A 15,190-nucleotide genomic window follows, 5' to 3' on the forward strand; every position below is an offset into this window, starting at 1 on the left:
CGAAGACTTGCATCTCTTAGCTCTTCTTCTTTCAGTACTTTTGTAGGTTCTCTGGTTCTAAACTACTTTCAGACAGAGCAATCCTAGTTTGTTATCTGTCCCCCCTCACCGATTTCCACAATCCAAGGATCAATGTATTACTTAATACCAAAGTTACTTTAAGAAGTGGTGTAGATAGAGCCTACTAGAATAGACTTTTAATCAGCCTGTCCTGTGGCTCTGACATTGGAGGAAAGAAACTGTTGGGTGGATTAATACAATTTTCTGAGACTTGAACTGAGAGATACACTAAGCAATATCATGTAGTTGAAAGCTAAGAAGCAGGTAACAACTAACAGAAGAGCAGATGCAATCGGTATACAATATATGTATGAAAATATATCTCAAAATTGTGTTGTCCTTTCAGTCTTGACCTTCTTGTTTTGTGGAGTTAGATATAGGTGATTGCTTCTACAAGACTATTTAGTTTATATTCTGAAGGATAACTGATTTTACATTTGGTGTCATTACTAAAATATGATGAATTGTAGATGTAGACTGTCCTAGCTGCATAAGAAGCTGATTTTTTCCCTAAATTCTTATTGTCTTAAAGTGAATTGACAGTGACAGCACTTCTGCATTATTTATTTCTTCCTCATCTTATGTTTATAGACATGAAGACATCTTTCCAGGATTCTACAATAGAGGTAAAGACTCCCAGAATTGGAAAATGTTTGTGATTCTTTCAGAAGTTTGTATAGTTTACCTTACAATGAATAATTATTAAGCCAGAGTTCTAAAAATTAAGCACTTAAGTTTTTTCTAAACTTTTATTGCAACTACGTTATTTTGGTCGCAGTCTGAAATCTGTACTGATTTTGAGTGAAACATATAGCTGGTGCAGATCACCTGGAAAATGAATTTTAAAGTGTGTTTGTAGACCCTACCTGCTCTAGCAATGCATGGAGAGCTGTCATATGAACACTTCTTGTTGTCGTAGGTAGTCAGCTTGAATTCATACACCTGTGACCTGCTTGGGTGGGTTGAGAAATTAAGCGCAAAATGACAGAGATTACTAACCAACAGTAAGACAGAATGGGTGAGACATAAGACACATCAAGGAGAGAGGGTAAATAAAAAAAGAACCAGTGTTAACAGGTGTTCTCTGGCAGGGTACAGAGATTAGTTCCCACCTACAGGAAGATCAGTTGCAGCAATATGTAAGGATGTGATTAGTAAGATGTGTGTGTGTGAGTATGTATATCCTGGTTCCATGTTGAGAGACTGGAATGATATTTCCTTTCCTTTTGAGTGGATGTTATTAACATACTCTCAAGTAAGTATTTCAAAGTCTGAATTGGAAGTCAGAATATTTATGTAGAAGACAGTGAGAATTTTGATTGTGAAACTAATTCACAAAGACTTCAAGGCATTAAGGAGAAATGCATAGCTTGGAGTGTTTGTACATTGAGTCTAGTTAGACACTCAATTAGCTTTCTTCCATTGTCATATTTGATAAAAATAGCAAGTAACAGATTATCAGAAATGAAGTAATTTGCGCTGTCTTTTTCTGGATTTAGAAAGGCATTGTCTTGTTGTTTTTCTTACAAAAAAATCTATGGGTTTGACTTTATTAGGAAATTGAAGTGGACACAAGTGGTGCAGTCGTTATATATGAAGACTTTACAAGAGACGCTTATGATCTTGGATATCAGACTTTTGGAGGTAAGTCAGTTTGCTTTGTCAGGTACGGTATTGTATTTGTGTGACATTGAGTGAATAGATTTGGTAAGCCTGTATGTCTGACCTCTAACAGTTAGAGTAGCATGACTTTTTTTTTTAAGAGTTTATAAATTTAGGCCACGGAGAAGATTGTTTGTAACATCCATCAGTCACCTGTTTTGTTCTTTACATGCTTATTGTCTCTCTGCTTTCTGATTGTCTCTGTATGTTGTTTGACTTGTCTTTAACTTTTGTGAAATTAACGTCAATGGTTTTCTATACCCACTGCTCAAATGTTTATCCCCTCAGTTCCTCACCCATATCCTATTATTTACCCCACTAGCTGATCAACCTTACCCTTAAATCCTCGGTGAGTCACTTTTATGAAAGTGGATTTAGTTAACTCAGAGCTGCTCTCAAGAACGAGAGACCTATTTCATGTGCAGCTTTGATGAAACAGGTTAATTATTAGTTTACATAAAATCAGTTGAAGTGTATATTAACTGTACTGATTTTAAACACATACACAAAGAAATACAATGTTAAGGCTGCAGCTATTTTTAGCACCCTTCCCTTGTGTGCTGCCCTATCAGTATGTAGTCTAATCTGATGGTAAAGAGCGCTGGAAGCTTGCAGCTAACAGATTAGAGCTTCTTGTTCTTGAAATAGTATTTTTAATTTTTTTTTTTTTAAATTGTGTGGGTTTTTTCAATTTTAAAAGTTTTTGTAAGTGCACTGAAGGAAAGTGGGAGTCACAGTTTCTGTGTAGATTTAGGCTTCCGTTCCCCAGCTTGTAACAGGAGAGGCTTATAAGAGGAGAATTTGTGAGCTGGACGGGTGAGATACAGACGCATTTCATTCCACAGAATTGTGCTAGATGATTTTTACAGCAGTAAAACAAGTGATCCTTTGCAAGTTTCCAGGGTTGGTGGTGAGGCACTAAGAGAAATTTAAATCCTGAGATCAGTAATGGGAATTGCCTCTGTGGGTGGGTGGTTGGTTTTTTTGTTTTCAAAATGAATTAAAAAAAAATTTGGATAAGAGTTTATTTTCTCTCTGGATCAGTAATTTTTGAAACGCTTTACTACAAAACAAAAACCTTGGGGTAGTCAGGAATGAAGTGTAAGCTGTTAGTGGAAATGTTTTCAGTACTTCCTGGCAACAATTCTAGACCCACAGAGCTTTTTGCAAGTCTTTTTTTTATTGTTTTTCCTTTTGCATTATGCTGCTGTATGTTCCTTTCTGTTGCTGTTTGGCTGGAGGCAGATTTCACAGGGGCTGACCTCTCTCCTAAGGCTGAACTGCAGAAGAAAACTAAGTGGTCCTCTTTTTCCTGCTCTAAAACTACTCACCGAATAATATTCTAATTGTTTCCCTTTGTCTATAGGCTTTTAAAGCAGGCATAGAAAAGGCAACTATAAGTACGTTTATGCAAATAGCCAATGTCCTTAGAAGTCTTTAATGTTGCAAAGCTAATTTCTAGTCATTTATTTGTTGGCACTCTTAACTTACATGCCAGGTGATAATTTAATGAACTACTCCTTTGAAGGTTTGGTTGGGTTTTCTGTTTTGTGGGTTTGTTGGGGTTCACCCCCACCCTCCCAGATGGTTCTTCCTTCACTGGTTTATTCTTTCAACTGCAAATCTTTGGAACATTTTTCTGTGAAATCAAGCAAAGTCTAGTGGGGAAAAATAATGAAGTTGTTGAAGTTCAGGTTGGGTACCATACCTTAATGAAACACTGTCATGTCTCCCTCATAAGAACCTTTGCTTTGTGTTTTGGAAACTGCCTTCTCAGCAGAAGAGAATGGCTTTAGATAGTTCCTTTTTACGTAAGGAGATTATAGCAATGGTACTCTAAAACCATGGAGGGAGTTTTAAATGATGTGTTTCTCCCCACGCACCACTAGTACCCTTTCCTGGTCACTTACTTGAAGAGGCCTTTAACAACTAGGCATAACAGGGTAGGGTTTGCTTTAACTCTGAATTTCTTTACTTTTATGAGTGTAATTTAGAGTGTAACCCCTAAACTACTAAGTTTGTTGGAAGCAGATGTTTGAATTCATTGTCTTTAGAGGAGGAAACCAAAGCAAAACTTCTGTGGCATTTAAATAAACCATTGAACCACTTTGCTATAGGGCCTTTCTTGGCATTTTGAGGTGTTTGTGGAAAAGGCAAGGAAGACACATCCTCTTACTTGCTTTGGTTTGTTTTTTTGAATGTAACATTTTAAAATTCTTCTACTGTTTGTTAAGATGGCAAAGGAGAAGCTAAAAGTGAGGAAGAAGAAAAGCGGCGAATTGAGGCCAGAAGAGAGAAACAAAGGCGTAGAAGGGAAAAAAATAGTGAAAAATACGGTGATGGATACAGGTTCGTTCTACAACTTCTGTCTTGTGTGCAGTGCTTTTCTTCCCCTTTACCCCTCTGTAGGAATATGTCTTCTTTCCTGAAAGACCCTTTGGACTGATTTTAGGGAAATAAAATGCAACAAAGTAATGACCAAAAAACCCACCCTCTGCCATCCCCCAAATCCCCCACCCCTAAAAGAAAACCGAAGAACCCGAACAAACAGAAAAACTCAGAACAAAACCTAGCACCCAGATCCTGTGGCTTAGAAGACTGGATGTTTCACTGGACCTCTGTATCAGAAAACGCACAATTTCCTAACCCCTTCTCCCCCACAAGTGCATCAGTGCACACTTGAGAAGCAGCTTAGCACGGTACTGCTTTTGAAGCATGTGTTTCAGTTAAATAGATATTCATGTTGCCTTAAATGAGCTGTTAGAATTTGACTTTATTCTGGTTTTATAAGTATGGTGAGCTATTTTGTAGCGCAAAAAAAAAAAAGTAGATGGTTCTGTAACTTTTCGTACTCTTGCTGCAGCCGGGCAAGCTAATGGCCAGCACTGTTCAGAACTGTTCTGTGTCACTGCAGTGTATGGTCATAGTGTTACAGCCACTTCCTCATTGTGCTGAGGAGGCCATATTTCCTTATAAAGGTTATATAGTTTTTGTATGGAAAATGAGCTTTAAATTAATTATTTTGACTATTTGTAGTTAGGAAATCATGGGCTGACTTGACTGTGAGAAGTACTACGAAAGGTGACACAAACTAGAGAACTATGATAGATATACTCACAGAATAATGTGACTTCTAAATGGCTAGCTTCTGACTTCAGCAGTTTTGATCTTCTGCACAGATAATTCATTACTCTGAGACTGGCCTGATGTGTATTTGGTTCTTGTAGCAGTTACCCTTCATGATGTACAATGCTGGAATTTTTTTTTCTTTTTCACTTAGACTTCTCTAAAGAATGCTTCTCCCATTCCTTTTCTAATTAGGTTTGTCAAGTCATTGTAGTTTTGAGGAGAGAGGGAAGAATGTTTCTTTAATGGTAGTATTTAATGTATTTCTCTTGACAGAATGGCATTTACTTGCTCATTTTGCAAATTTCGAACGTTTGAAGAAAAAGAAATTGAATCACATCTGGAGAGTGCAGCTCACCAGGAAACGTTGGATCATATCCAGAAGCAAACCAAATTTGACAAAGTAGTGATGGAATTTCTTCATGTAAGACAACTGTTTGTTTATTTATGTAATACATTTACATGAGACTGTGGTCACAATTTACCACTTAGCTTCAAAATGTGCTTAATTTATCATCGTTGCTCCTTTTGCAGATGACCTTTGACACAGCACATATTACTGAAAGTTGAAGCAAATTCAGAGTCTGTAAAATAGTGTTAATTTTACAATAAGAAGCAATGCCTTAAGCAGTAAAAACAATTAATTGCTGTTTATTACAGAGCTGTTTTCAGTAATATTTTAAGTATAGGTGCCTCTTGGAATATAAACAGTCGTACATCAAATGTGTTACCACTTTTTTCTGATTCCATGTAGGAGTGTATGGTGAATAAATTCAAGAAGACAGCTATGCGTAAGCAACAGACAAGTAACCAAACAGAAAATGCTCAAGCAGCTGAAAAAGATATAATGGAAGGTAAGTAATGCTTTCTATGTGAAAGTGCATATTGTGGAGCTCTAATCCTGTCCTTCCATTCTTCTTCAAATTTGATAAAAAGTTTGAATTAAAATGATCGATTTTCACACCTTTTCTGTACCTGGTTGGGATTCCTTGCTTCATTTCTGATATAACGTGGAAAGTAAGCACAGTTGGAGATAACAAACGTTAATAACATTTGCTATCCATGTAGCCTTGTCAGAAAGTAAGATAACATTGTGCTAGGTACTTGGCAGCCAGAATTAGGTGGGCTTTGCCACAGTCTGATTCAGTATAGCGCGTGAGGAGTGGTAACAGGTGGATGCAGATAGATTGAAAGAGAGCATGTAACAAAGCAGTAAGGTGATAATGGTCAAATATGATGGTAAGGATATGAGTAATGTAAGGGCTAGTTGCTGTGGTTTTGAGGGACGCTGACAAAAGGAGGGGTTTGAGCGCTTTCTTGGCTACCCAAGATGCATCTTGGCCTGAATTCTTTCCCCTTGACTGCCCTAAAGGCAGTTTTCTAGAACCTTTTGTGCGTCCCTGCCTTGCTGTGCCATATATTTCCACTTTATCCTTTGCTGGAGGACTTTCAAAAGATGTGCCAGAGCTAGAAGGGGCACCTTTTGATGTCTTTACTTTAGGTAATAACTGTATTTGTATATTACCTTAATTTGAATTTAAATGCTAAAAGCTACTTACACAGATATAGTCAACATCTTAACAATCTCCCAAATTCTTTTTATGTACTTTCCTGAAGTACTGTTTGCCTTTATCATCAGAACGTTCTGTTGGCAAGCTAATATTTAAATTTGCAAGAGGAACTGGATTCATGTGCTTCTTCCTGGTGGTGAGGGGAGGGAAGGAAACAAATTAGTTGCTCTTATGAGGGCTATGGTAAATCCAACTGCTCTGGTGAAGCTTTGTTTGTTTCTTGTATCAGAATTTGTATTATTAAGGATATTAGTTACTGTTGATTTTAAATAGATAGTATTTTTGTACATTAAATAGTTCAATTTGATGTATCATTTTTGTTTCCCTCTCTTTAGGCAGGTAGGTGTTCATATATCATAACCTTAGGCAGCAAACATAATTGCCTGGGTGTCCTATGTAGTCTGTGGAGAGAAGGAGTTGAAGTATCCAAGTGAAAAACATCCTCCTTCAACATTGCCTTCAGAGAGCCTAATTTTGATGCCTGAATTTGAGTGAATATTCCCCTGTGGTTCAGTTTGACATGTTTAACAACTGAGAGCTCTAATTTTCTGGTATAAAACAACCAATCCCCTCTTCTGCTCCCCTAGAATAACGCATTTGTCTTAATGATTTGTTGCGTCTTTTTTGGCAGGGGTTACTGCTGATGACCATATGATGAAAGTCGAGACTGTTCACTGCAGTGCTTGCAGCGTGTACGTTCCTGCATTGCACAGTTCTGTTCAGCAGCACTTAAAATCTCCTGATCACACAAAAGGAAAACAAGTAAGATATGACATATCATTAAAATGAATTAAAAAAGCACAAGCATCACCTAATAGGTGAGAAGTGTTATGTTACTTGGTGCAAGTACTTTCTAAGTTCCTGTTGGTGTTACTTGTTCTCTAGAAAGCTAGAATGTCCTTGTTACGCTTTGTAAACATAATGTCTCATGAAGTAGCCAGGGCTTAAGCACCCCCAGTCAATGAAATGTTGGTGTGCTGAACAGCTGATAGCAGTAAGTCCTGAGAAGGTTACTAGGAATGACTTTTACTTTATTAGAATTTTTTTTACTGCTATTAAGTGTTGGAAAGATTGTTATCCAAAATGCAAAACATATACATATATTTTCAGCAAGATAACAAACCTGGTGTCTTTTTGTTTCTTGGCCATTATCTTTTTACTTTGAAGAAATGAGAGAGCAGTTTAGGATTAGCAGTACTATGGAGCTGGTCCCTGTTACAATTTATAATGATACACTTTTAAGGCTGGTAGAAGGGTTGAAAGAGGAGTGTGAGCGGAAAAAATCACAGTTGTCATAGTAAGCAAGATTGCCAAAATAATGTTTAGTTTATATATGAGCTTCTGTGATTATGGAATATCAGAGAATGGTTTGGTTTGGAAGGGACCTTTAAAGGTCGTCTAGTTCAACCCCCCTGCAATGAGGAGGGACACTTTCAGCAATATGTTAGGCTGTGATGGAAAAGCATGCATGTTATCTGCAGATGAGAACAGGTGTGGTTGTGACAGGTGTGTGGTAGTAGTCTATTCGCATCTTGCTTATATAATGTATCATTTGATCAAGCTAAAGCAACGAAGTAAACACTACCAGGCTTAATTGAGCTTATTATGTGGTTTGGACTTAAAAAGCTAATAATGTGCATTTCATGCTGCAATATGTTCCTTATTTTTCTTACAGAAACTGACCATGAGCTCAAATTTTTGTGACAGTTGGAATTAGGTGTATGATAATTATTCACTTTAAAATTTGTTTCCTAGGCCTACAGAGAACAAATAAAAAGGGAGAGTGTCCTTACTGCCACCAGTATCTTGAATAATCCTATAGTCAAGGCACGATATGAGCTGTATGTGAAGGTAAGATGCAGATGGAAAAAATGTCATGTGTAACGTTTGCTCTATCACTATTTCCTCCATGCTGATGGAGTTTAACCTCAGTGCTGTCTCTTCTGTTTCTGCCTTCTAGGTAGCTCAAGATTGAATGTACTTTTTAACGTGTTTTGCCAGTCTCAGGTTGTTGTCTCAGACAGCTTTCATTGCAGAAAAAATTACCACCTTCAGATTCACCAGCTTTTGGGATTTGTTTACCATTTATAGGTGTATCTAGGAAAAAATAACTAAAAAAACCCCCATGCTTTAAGAAAGCATCGGCAGTGTCTTTAACTCTATATGTAATACTAACTGTAGAGCACAAAACACTTCACAAAATGAATTAATCTTTATGTTTAGAAGCAGAGGCTCCACTAAAGTACAGCCTGTACACTACTCAGCTAGATTTATTCCATGGAATTTCTAGCATTCGTGGCAGCGTACAAAAAAATGAAAGCTTAGAACAGTAGTTGTCACGATCAGAGAATCTAAAAGGCGTGGTAGCCTATGTTGCAGATACATGGCCTGAGAAACATGTAAATTCATTTTAGCAAACTGCGAGTGTTTTTTTTTTTCTTCTGGGTCAGCATAGTGACTCTTTCTGTAGTACCATTGTTGGCTATTTGTGGTAGTTACTTTTAACTGGTTTATAATTTTGCCTGTGCCTAAGCAATAGACTCCTTCAGACAAAGCAATATTGTGCTGCGGAAATATGACAAGGTATGAGCCAACGCAGAAGTTAGTTGTGACTTAAAAATGTCAAATTAGTCGTGTCCTGCAAAACTGCATATGGTTGGGTGCATGAATCAATTTCAGACAACTGTTCTATATCTATTAAGGTAGCAAATGACCAGATACCACAGCCTGGAACACCTGCCTGTTGTTTCCAACTCTTTATTCTGGCATTCCTTACGGCCTGCTGTGCCCGTGCGTTGTCCCGTACAGCCCCCTAGTGGGGGATTGGTAAAAGGGGCATGGAAATTTGTCATTCCTGAGTTGGAAAACTGGGAAAGATAAAATCTGCAAGATTGTCTTCGCAAGGAGACCACTGACACTTTCGGAATACCTAGCGCTGGTATGTCCTGGGGTGGGTTGAACTTAATACACTTCTGGCAGCACCTGCTCAGTGAGATGTAACTGGCTTCTGGTTATACAAATCCCTCTATCCTTATCTACGTGTATAATCAGCTGCAGACTGAAGGACTGCTGTTCTACTATACAGTGTGTGATGAATTGGAGTCTGTGGTGCATGCACTTGGTGCCTGCAGCCTTCCAGGAGAGGGGGAAATCCTTGTCACAGCCAAAAATAACTTGCTTTGAGATGAAGGGCAGACTGGCTTGGGGAAACACCCCTCCCCACCCTCCAACCAAAAAAAACCCCGAACAAACAAAACCCCCAAAAAGCCCAAACCCAGCATTGTTTTGTCCAACCAGAGACTGTTCCACAGGTTGTTTGCAGTATATGCAGAAGGAAACAAAGCAAATGGATGCATCCATTTTAAACAAACAGCTTCAGAACTGTCATTCTACACACACTCGACTCTATTTCTCTAACTACATGTTTCTAGTTTGCACCGTGAAAAGCAAAGCAGAAAGAAATTTTTTGGCTGTAGACATTTTTCAAACATTTTCCTGCTTAACTAATTATGAAGTCAGTTTTAATTTTTCAAATGTCACAGCAAAGTCATCTTTTCAAGAACTGAAGGCAAACTTTGTAGTATTGACCTATACATGCTCAATAAGTATGCATGCTTGAACGGGAATCTTGCAGCTAATTCTATAAGCTTGGACACATCAGCTGTAGCAAAGGTGTAAAGTTTAAATCACCCCTGCTAATTTTCACTGAGTTAAGCTATTTTAAAAAAAAATTTTTAACATGGTAAAGGTATGTGTGGTGTCCACTGAAAATGGAAGGAGCTATATGGAGTTAGCCTAAGATAATCAGTCACATGTTGTGTGAGAGTCTTGTTACAATCCACTTGAAGTTAAGGTCCCAGCTCCATGGAAGACAGCTTCAAGTAAGTTAGCTGATGTGGCTTTAGAAGAGCTCCTGGTGTTTGATCTTTGTTACGCTTCTGGTTGGTGATGAGTTATGAATGGAAAGGAAAGAAACTAAGGTCCGGATAGGGCTTGGTAGTGGTTGTTAGTGCCGCAGTCGATGGTGAGAGCAACAAGAATCATCATGGTGGAAAATAGTGTTTCTTAAAGGTGGCCGCCTTAATCTACTAATGCAGCTTCCTTGCATCTATTAGTATTGGAATAACTCTTGTCATGTGTACTATTCTTCCAGTCTTCTGCTGGACCCCACTGTTAAGACTGTCACTTTCTGTATTGTGTCGTCCATCAGGAAGTGCTGCTTGTGTTCCCTGTGCTGCTGCTGCTTTAGAGCTAGTGTCTGCACTGTTGGAAATTTCTCTGTTCAGATTCCAGAAAACTACAGAACGGAGGTTTCCAGTTGTCAAAACTTGCCTGTGATCTTTATGATCCAAATGGTGCTGGTGACAATCTTTTACTACCTTATTCCGTAATTTTTAATTTCTATATTTGAAAAACAAATTCATTGCTTAAATTAACGGCATATTGCTTGCATCCTGCCCTTTGCATGCAAGGAACATTTCCTCTTACTCTCATTTGATATCTTCATTGTAGATATTTTAATCCAAGAACTTTGAAAGGATGGCTTCTTACCTTGGCCATTCTTTTAAAGACCCCTCTGTTTCCCCAGTGTTGGTCTTGTGAGGTACCTTTTTATGCTTCCAGTGTACTCTTTGTGTGCTTTTTTTTTTTTTGAGGTTCTTAATTTCTCCTTATTCTCCTACATCCATATTGTAAAGGCGGGAAATTCACGTCAACCCATCTGAAGGCTACTCTGAAACAAACATCTTAGAACTGTTATGAACCTTGTAGCAAGTGCTTTTATAAGAAGGAGGAAAAGACCACCTTGTTTCTCAGGCAAGAAGTTATCACTTGACAAAGTCATGATTATATCTAATTTTGGACCATTTAGAACTTCCTAGGTAGAACAATGTCTCTGATTAAAAGCTGCTTTGGATGTTGCTCGAGAGAAGCATCACGGAAGTTGACATTTTCTATTGCTCTATCCCAGGACTGTTTGATCATGTGTGTTAAGGCATTCTAAAGTTTAATCAGATTTTGGTATCTTTTTGGGTCAAGTTTGTGAGACAGAGAGTGGTTTCTGGGGACATTAGAGTCCCAAAGCTTTAGCTGAAAATACCAGTTCACAGTCTTAAGCTTTCTTTGCAGTTTAAATATTCCAGAGACAAGGAACCCAAAGAATGCATCTCTTGGGAATAAACTGCTTATCTGCTGGTGGTTTTAAGCTCTGTAGGCATCATAAAGTCTTTCTGTAGCAGGTTGGTGGTGTTTCTGTGTTCTTGTTTTCTGGGTTTTTAAAATTTATTTTGTTTTTTAAAGCCATCTGGGAAGATGCGTGGCTGTCAAAATCAACTAGCATCAAAATTGGCTCTGCATGCTGTGCTGGATGCCTCTGATGCTACATCACTGGAAAAGAGCGCAGTCATTAGGATCTTCCCCTTGAGGGCAGTAACTTTTTCTGTAGTTTGAGAACTTGAAAAGTGCATTTTTGTCTGGAAGAGAAAAAAACCCAAACAAAACAGTTGGAGAGAGCATCTTAACTCTTTTGTTCTTGTTATTGTATAGAGATCTATTCAGCCAGTAGTGTGCTGAATCCAGCTCTGCTAGGTTAGCCAGGAGCAATGTACTGGCTCCACAGGAATGAAGTGTAACAATTTTCTGTAGCTTGTCCCCAAGAGTCAGGGACAGTCAGAAACTGTCAGCGGGAGTGTGGAAATAGTCCTTTTAGAAGTGCATTCTGTAGCTGTAGTTCATCATTTTGCCTAGCCTAGACACAAGAGGATTTTAATCTTTTTCCTATCAGACCTATAAAAGGGCTTCTGATACCCTTGTGAATCATTTACAGAGAAAAGCCACCTTTTGTTTCCTTTTGCTGGAAAACAATGCGCTCTGTTAGCCCATATCAAACTCTTAATATACCTGTCTTTGCTCTGTAATGTCTTCTGATGAGTGTGTATCTGAAGCCAACCAGGTAGAGTGTTCTTAACTCGGTAATTAGCTTATTTCTGTCTGTCTTCGGAAATCCTTGTTCCTGTACCCAAATGTGATTAAAAATATTTGGCTGAACCTGAGGAAAGGCACTAGAGGCTTTGCAGTTGGGAGGCCTTTCGCACTTCTATCTAAAAAGGAAAGCTGATGAGTACAATTTTGGGCAGTTGCACTAATTCTTACTGAATAAGGTTTGGATGCTCGGTCTTTTTATTTCACAATGCTTTACTCTGACACGGGCATTGAATTGGTTTAGGCACTTGCTTTTCCATATGGTTTTTTTTCCCTTGAAACAGTTTACTGAGCTAATAAATATTTTTGGTATTTCAATGTTGTACCTATTCTGTGAAATACTCCTTAGTGTTCTGTAGCCCCATGGTGCTTGACAGTAATAGCAGATCATCTAAAAGTTGCATGAGTTTTAGCTGAGATGTGGGGTTTTCTTGTTTTCCTAGGGCTCAGGTAAGCTTATGATACCAGCTTTCTATGTACCTGACCCTTACTTTTTAGAGTCTACTTCTAAAAAAGCTGAACTTAGTACCTTGAAGTTTAAATACTACCTTATTCATGGGGTTTATATGTGGCAGCTATATCTTCGATTAGGCTATGAGTTGACTGGGCTCAACAGGCACCACCATTGAAGTGCTGTAGGCTGGCCATTACAAAGTGCATGCATAAAATTATCCTGGGACTTGGCATAAACTGGTCTCAAAGAATTCTGCTTTCTTTGGGTTACTCTTTTAAATCGGTTTTTTATGATTTTTTGAATAAAAATGAAGTCAAGTTTTTGTTTAGTGGCATTTGCTAAATGTTTTTATAGCTTTCTAATTTTTCAGTAATTTGTAGGCCACCTGGAAGACACTACCTGAAAAATGTAACTGAAGTAAAAATATTTATATTTCTTCTGATAAGTAAGCAAAAAAGGACAAGGGGCCTAGTACTCAGTTTTTCTTTTGGGTCATCTTTTAAATAGTATTCTTGACATCCCAATCCTAGTGTAGATAGCGATTGGTGTCAATGTTTACATCAGACTTGCTCTGTTGTATGTTTGAATGTGGAAGGAGCTTTAACGAAGAAATTCCTAATACTTCATGTTGCTATTCTTTATTGTGTATTGATTACTCATACTTCTTAAATATCTGAAGGACGTGAAAGCAGAGCTATATCTTGTACTGAATTGTTTTATGAAATAGAAAATGTGAAACTAGAATGCCAGCATATTTAAAATACCGAGAAATCTGCTTGATGATTTTTCTAGGTCAGCAATGGAGTGAATTTCAGGTTAGTCAATGTAATTAATTCTAGATTTCTTTTTTGTTTAGTGAAGACCTTGCCTTTTTGATAGAATTATTCAGATTTAATAAAGGCTAAATCAGAGTTTTGTTCTGCTTTTCCTTTTCGGATTTGGTTCTAATTGTGGAGGAAACGGGAGCAGCTGTAGTTCTTAATAAAAATATGTTGAAACTTAACCATGTGATTTTAACTTACTGAATGTTGAAGTTAAACTGAAGTTTGTGTGTAGCATACTTTGGGTTTTTCTCAATGCCATTTCTATGTTCACTAAAACAGGTTATTGAGATCCCGATTTCCAGTGTGCATAAATGAGGTGGTGCTAATTTTGAATAAAATCTGTTTTGATTTTCTTTAAAACAAAAAAACCAAACCCAAACCCTATTAAAAAGCTATATAAAATACTATAGCGTTTCTTAGTGTCTGCCCTTTTCATTTACCGAAGTTATGAGTATTATTTTATATTCGAAATAAGTATCAAAGTGTGTGTTTTCAATCTTCTGCTTCAGGGTGAAAATCCTTTTGAAATTAATGATCAGGCTCAGGAGCAGCAGACAGAAGAAGAGGACAAAGCTGATGAGCCAGCTGAGGGGGAGGAAGAAGAAGAGGAGGAGGAGGAAGAAGAAACCGAAGAACAAACTGACTTCACTTTAGACCACACTGAAGATAACTAAGTGCAAGAAAGTGAAAATATATTGGGGGGGGGGGGGGGGGGGCAAAACAGCTTTTTATTTCTGCTATAAAATGGCTAAGACTTTTTAATAGTCTCAAATGAAGATGTTGAAGATTCCCCACCGTATGCATGCATTCCATTCCGTGGATAACTTGTTTATATAATTCCTCTGTGTTTCCAATTTCGTTTAAAATGAAAATAAGACTATTTTAGTTGAGCTTTTTATAGCAAACTGACTGTTAAAGCTGATTAAAACATTGTGTTGTATATTTTTTTAAGCATCCTATTTTTTTGATGTGTGTATTGAAAGTTGGATATAATAATTTTTGGTCTAATCAGTTGAGAAGAAAGGCGGGTCTGTGGGGTAAATATATCAAATGCTGAATGGCATAAACTTATCATATTTACCTCCTAGTACAGAATGGGTATCTTCAAAAATTGTGCTGTTGAGTGTGGCCGTTTCGGGGACTGCATTGCACTCTGTATAATAGAGTATGTGTTATAATATGCCTTGTAGCTTTTTGTGATAAGATGTACCAGTTTGTAGCAATAAAACACTTAAGAAATGTTACTGTTTAAAGTGTCTATAGTTAAGTAGTTCAAGTGTTTCCCCATGCTGACTACCAGATTGGTTTCAAATCAAGTCTTGATTGATGTTACGATTGCAGTTCTCTAAAATCTCTAGTTGCATCTCAGCGACTCATGTTATTTGTTGTTGATCTTTCATGTATCTGGACTCCACCTACCAGGGCAGATAAGCACTTACTCCTTCAGACTGTGCCTAGGGAAGCATGCTTTCAGTATATTTACATGCTGCACATTGTTGTCTGTCTGAAATGAT

General features: G+C 37.7%; 1 protein-coding gene across 2 annotated transcripts in view; it reads left to right on the top strand.

Moving 5' to 3' along the window:
- ZNF326 (zinc finger protein 326) overlaps positions 1 to 14,929 on the top strand; it is a 28,404-nt gene extending 13,475 nt beyond the window's left edge. For both annotated transcript variants that reach the window (XM_075098085.1, XM_075098086.1), the window contains 8 exons: positions 652 to 686; positions 1,617 to 1,704; positions 3,957 to 4,071; positions 5,125 to 5,272; positions 5,603 to 5,702; positions 7,051 to 7,181; positions 8,175 to 8,270; positions 14,186 to 14,929. In XM_075098085.1, coding sequence (XP_074954186.1) covers positions 652 to 686; positions 1,617 to 1,704; positions 3,957 to 4,071; positions 5,125 to 5,272; positions 5,603 to 5,702; positions 7,051 to 7,181; positions 8,175 to 8,270; positions 14,186 to 14,350 — 878 coding nt within the window. In that variant the 3' untranslated portion in view covers positions 14,351 to 14,929. The remainder of the gene's footprint in view (positions 1 to 651; positions 687 to 1,616; positions 1,705 to 3,956; positions 4,072 to 5,124; positions 5,273 to 5,602; positions 5,703 to 7,050; positions 7,182 to 8,174; positions 8,271 to 14,185) is intronic.
- Positions 14,930 to 15,190: the final 261 nt, after the last annotated feature.

This window comes from Phalacrocorax aristotelis, chromosome 6 (genome assembly GCF_949628215.1).
Source record: "Phalacrocorax aristotelis chromosome 6, bGulAri2.1, whole genome shotgun sequence".
NCBI lineage: Eukaryota > Metazoa > Chordata > Aves > Suliformes > Phalacrocoracidae > Phalacrocorax > Phalacrocorax aristotelis.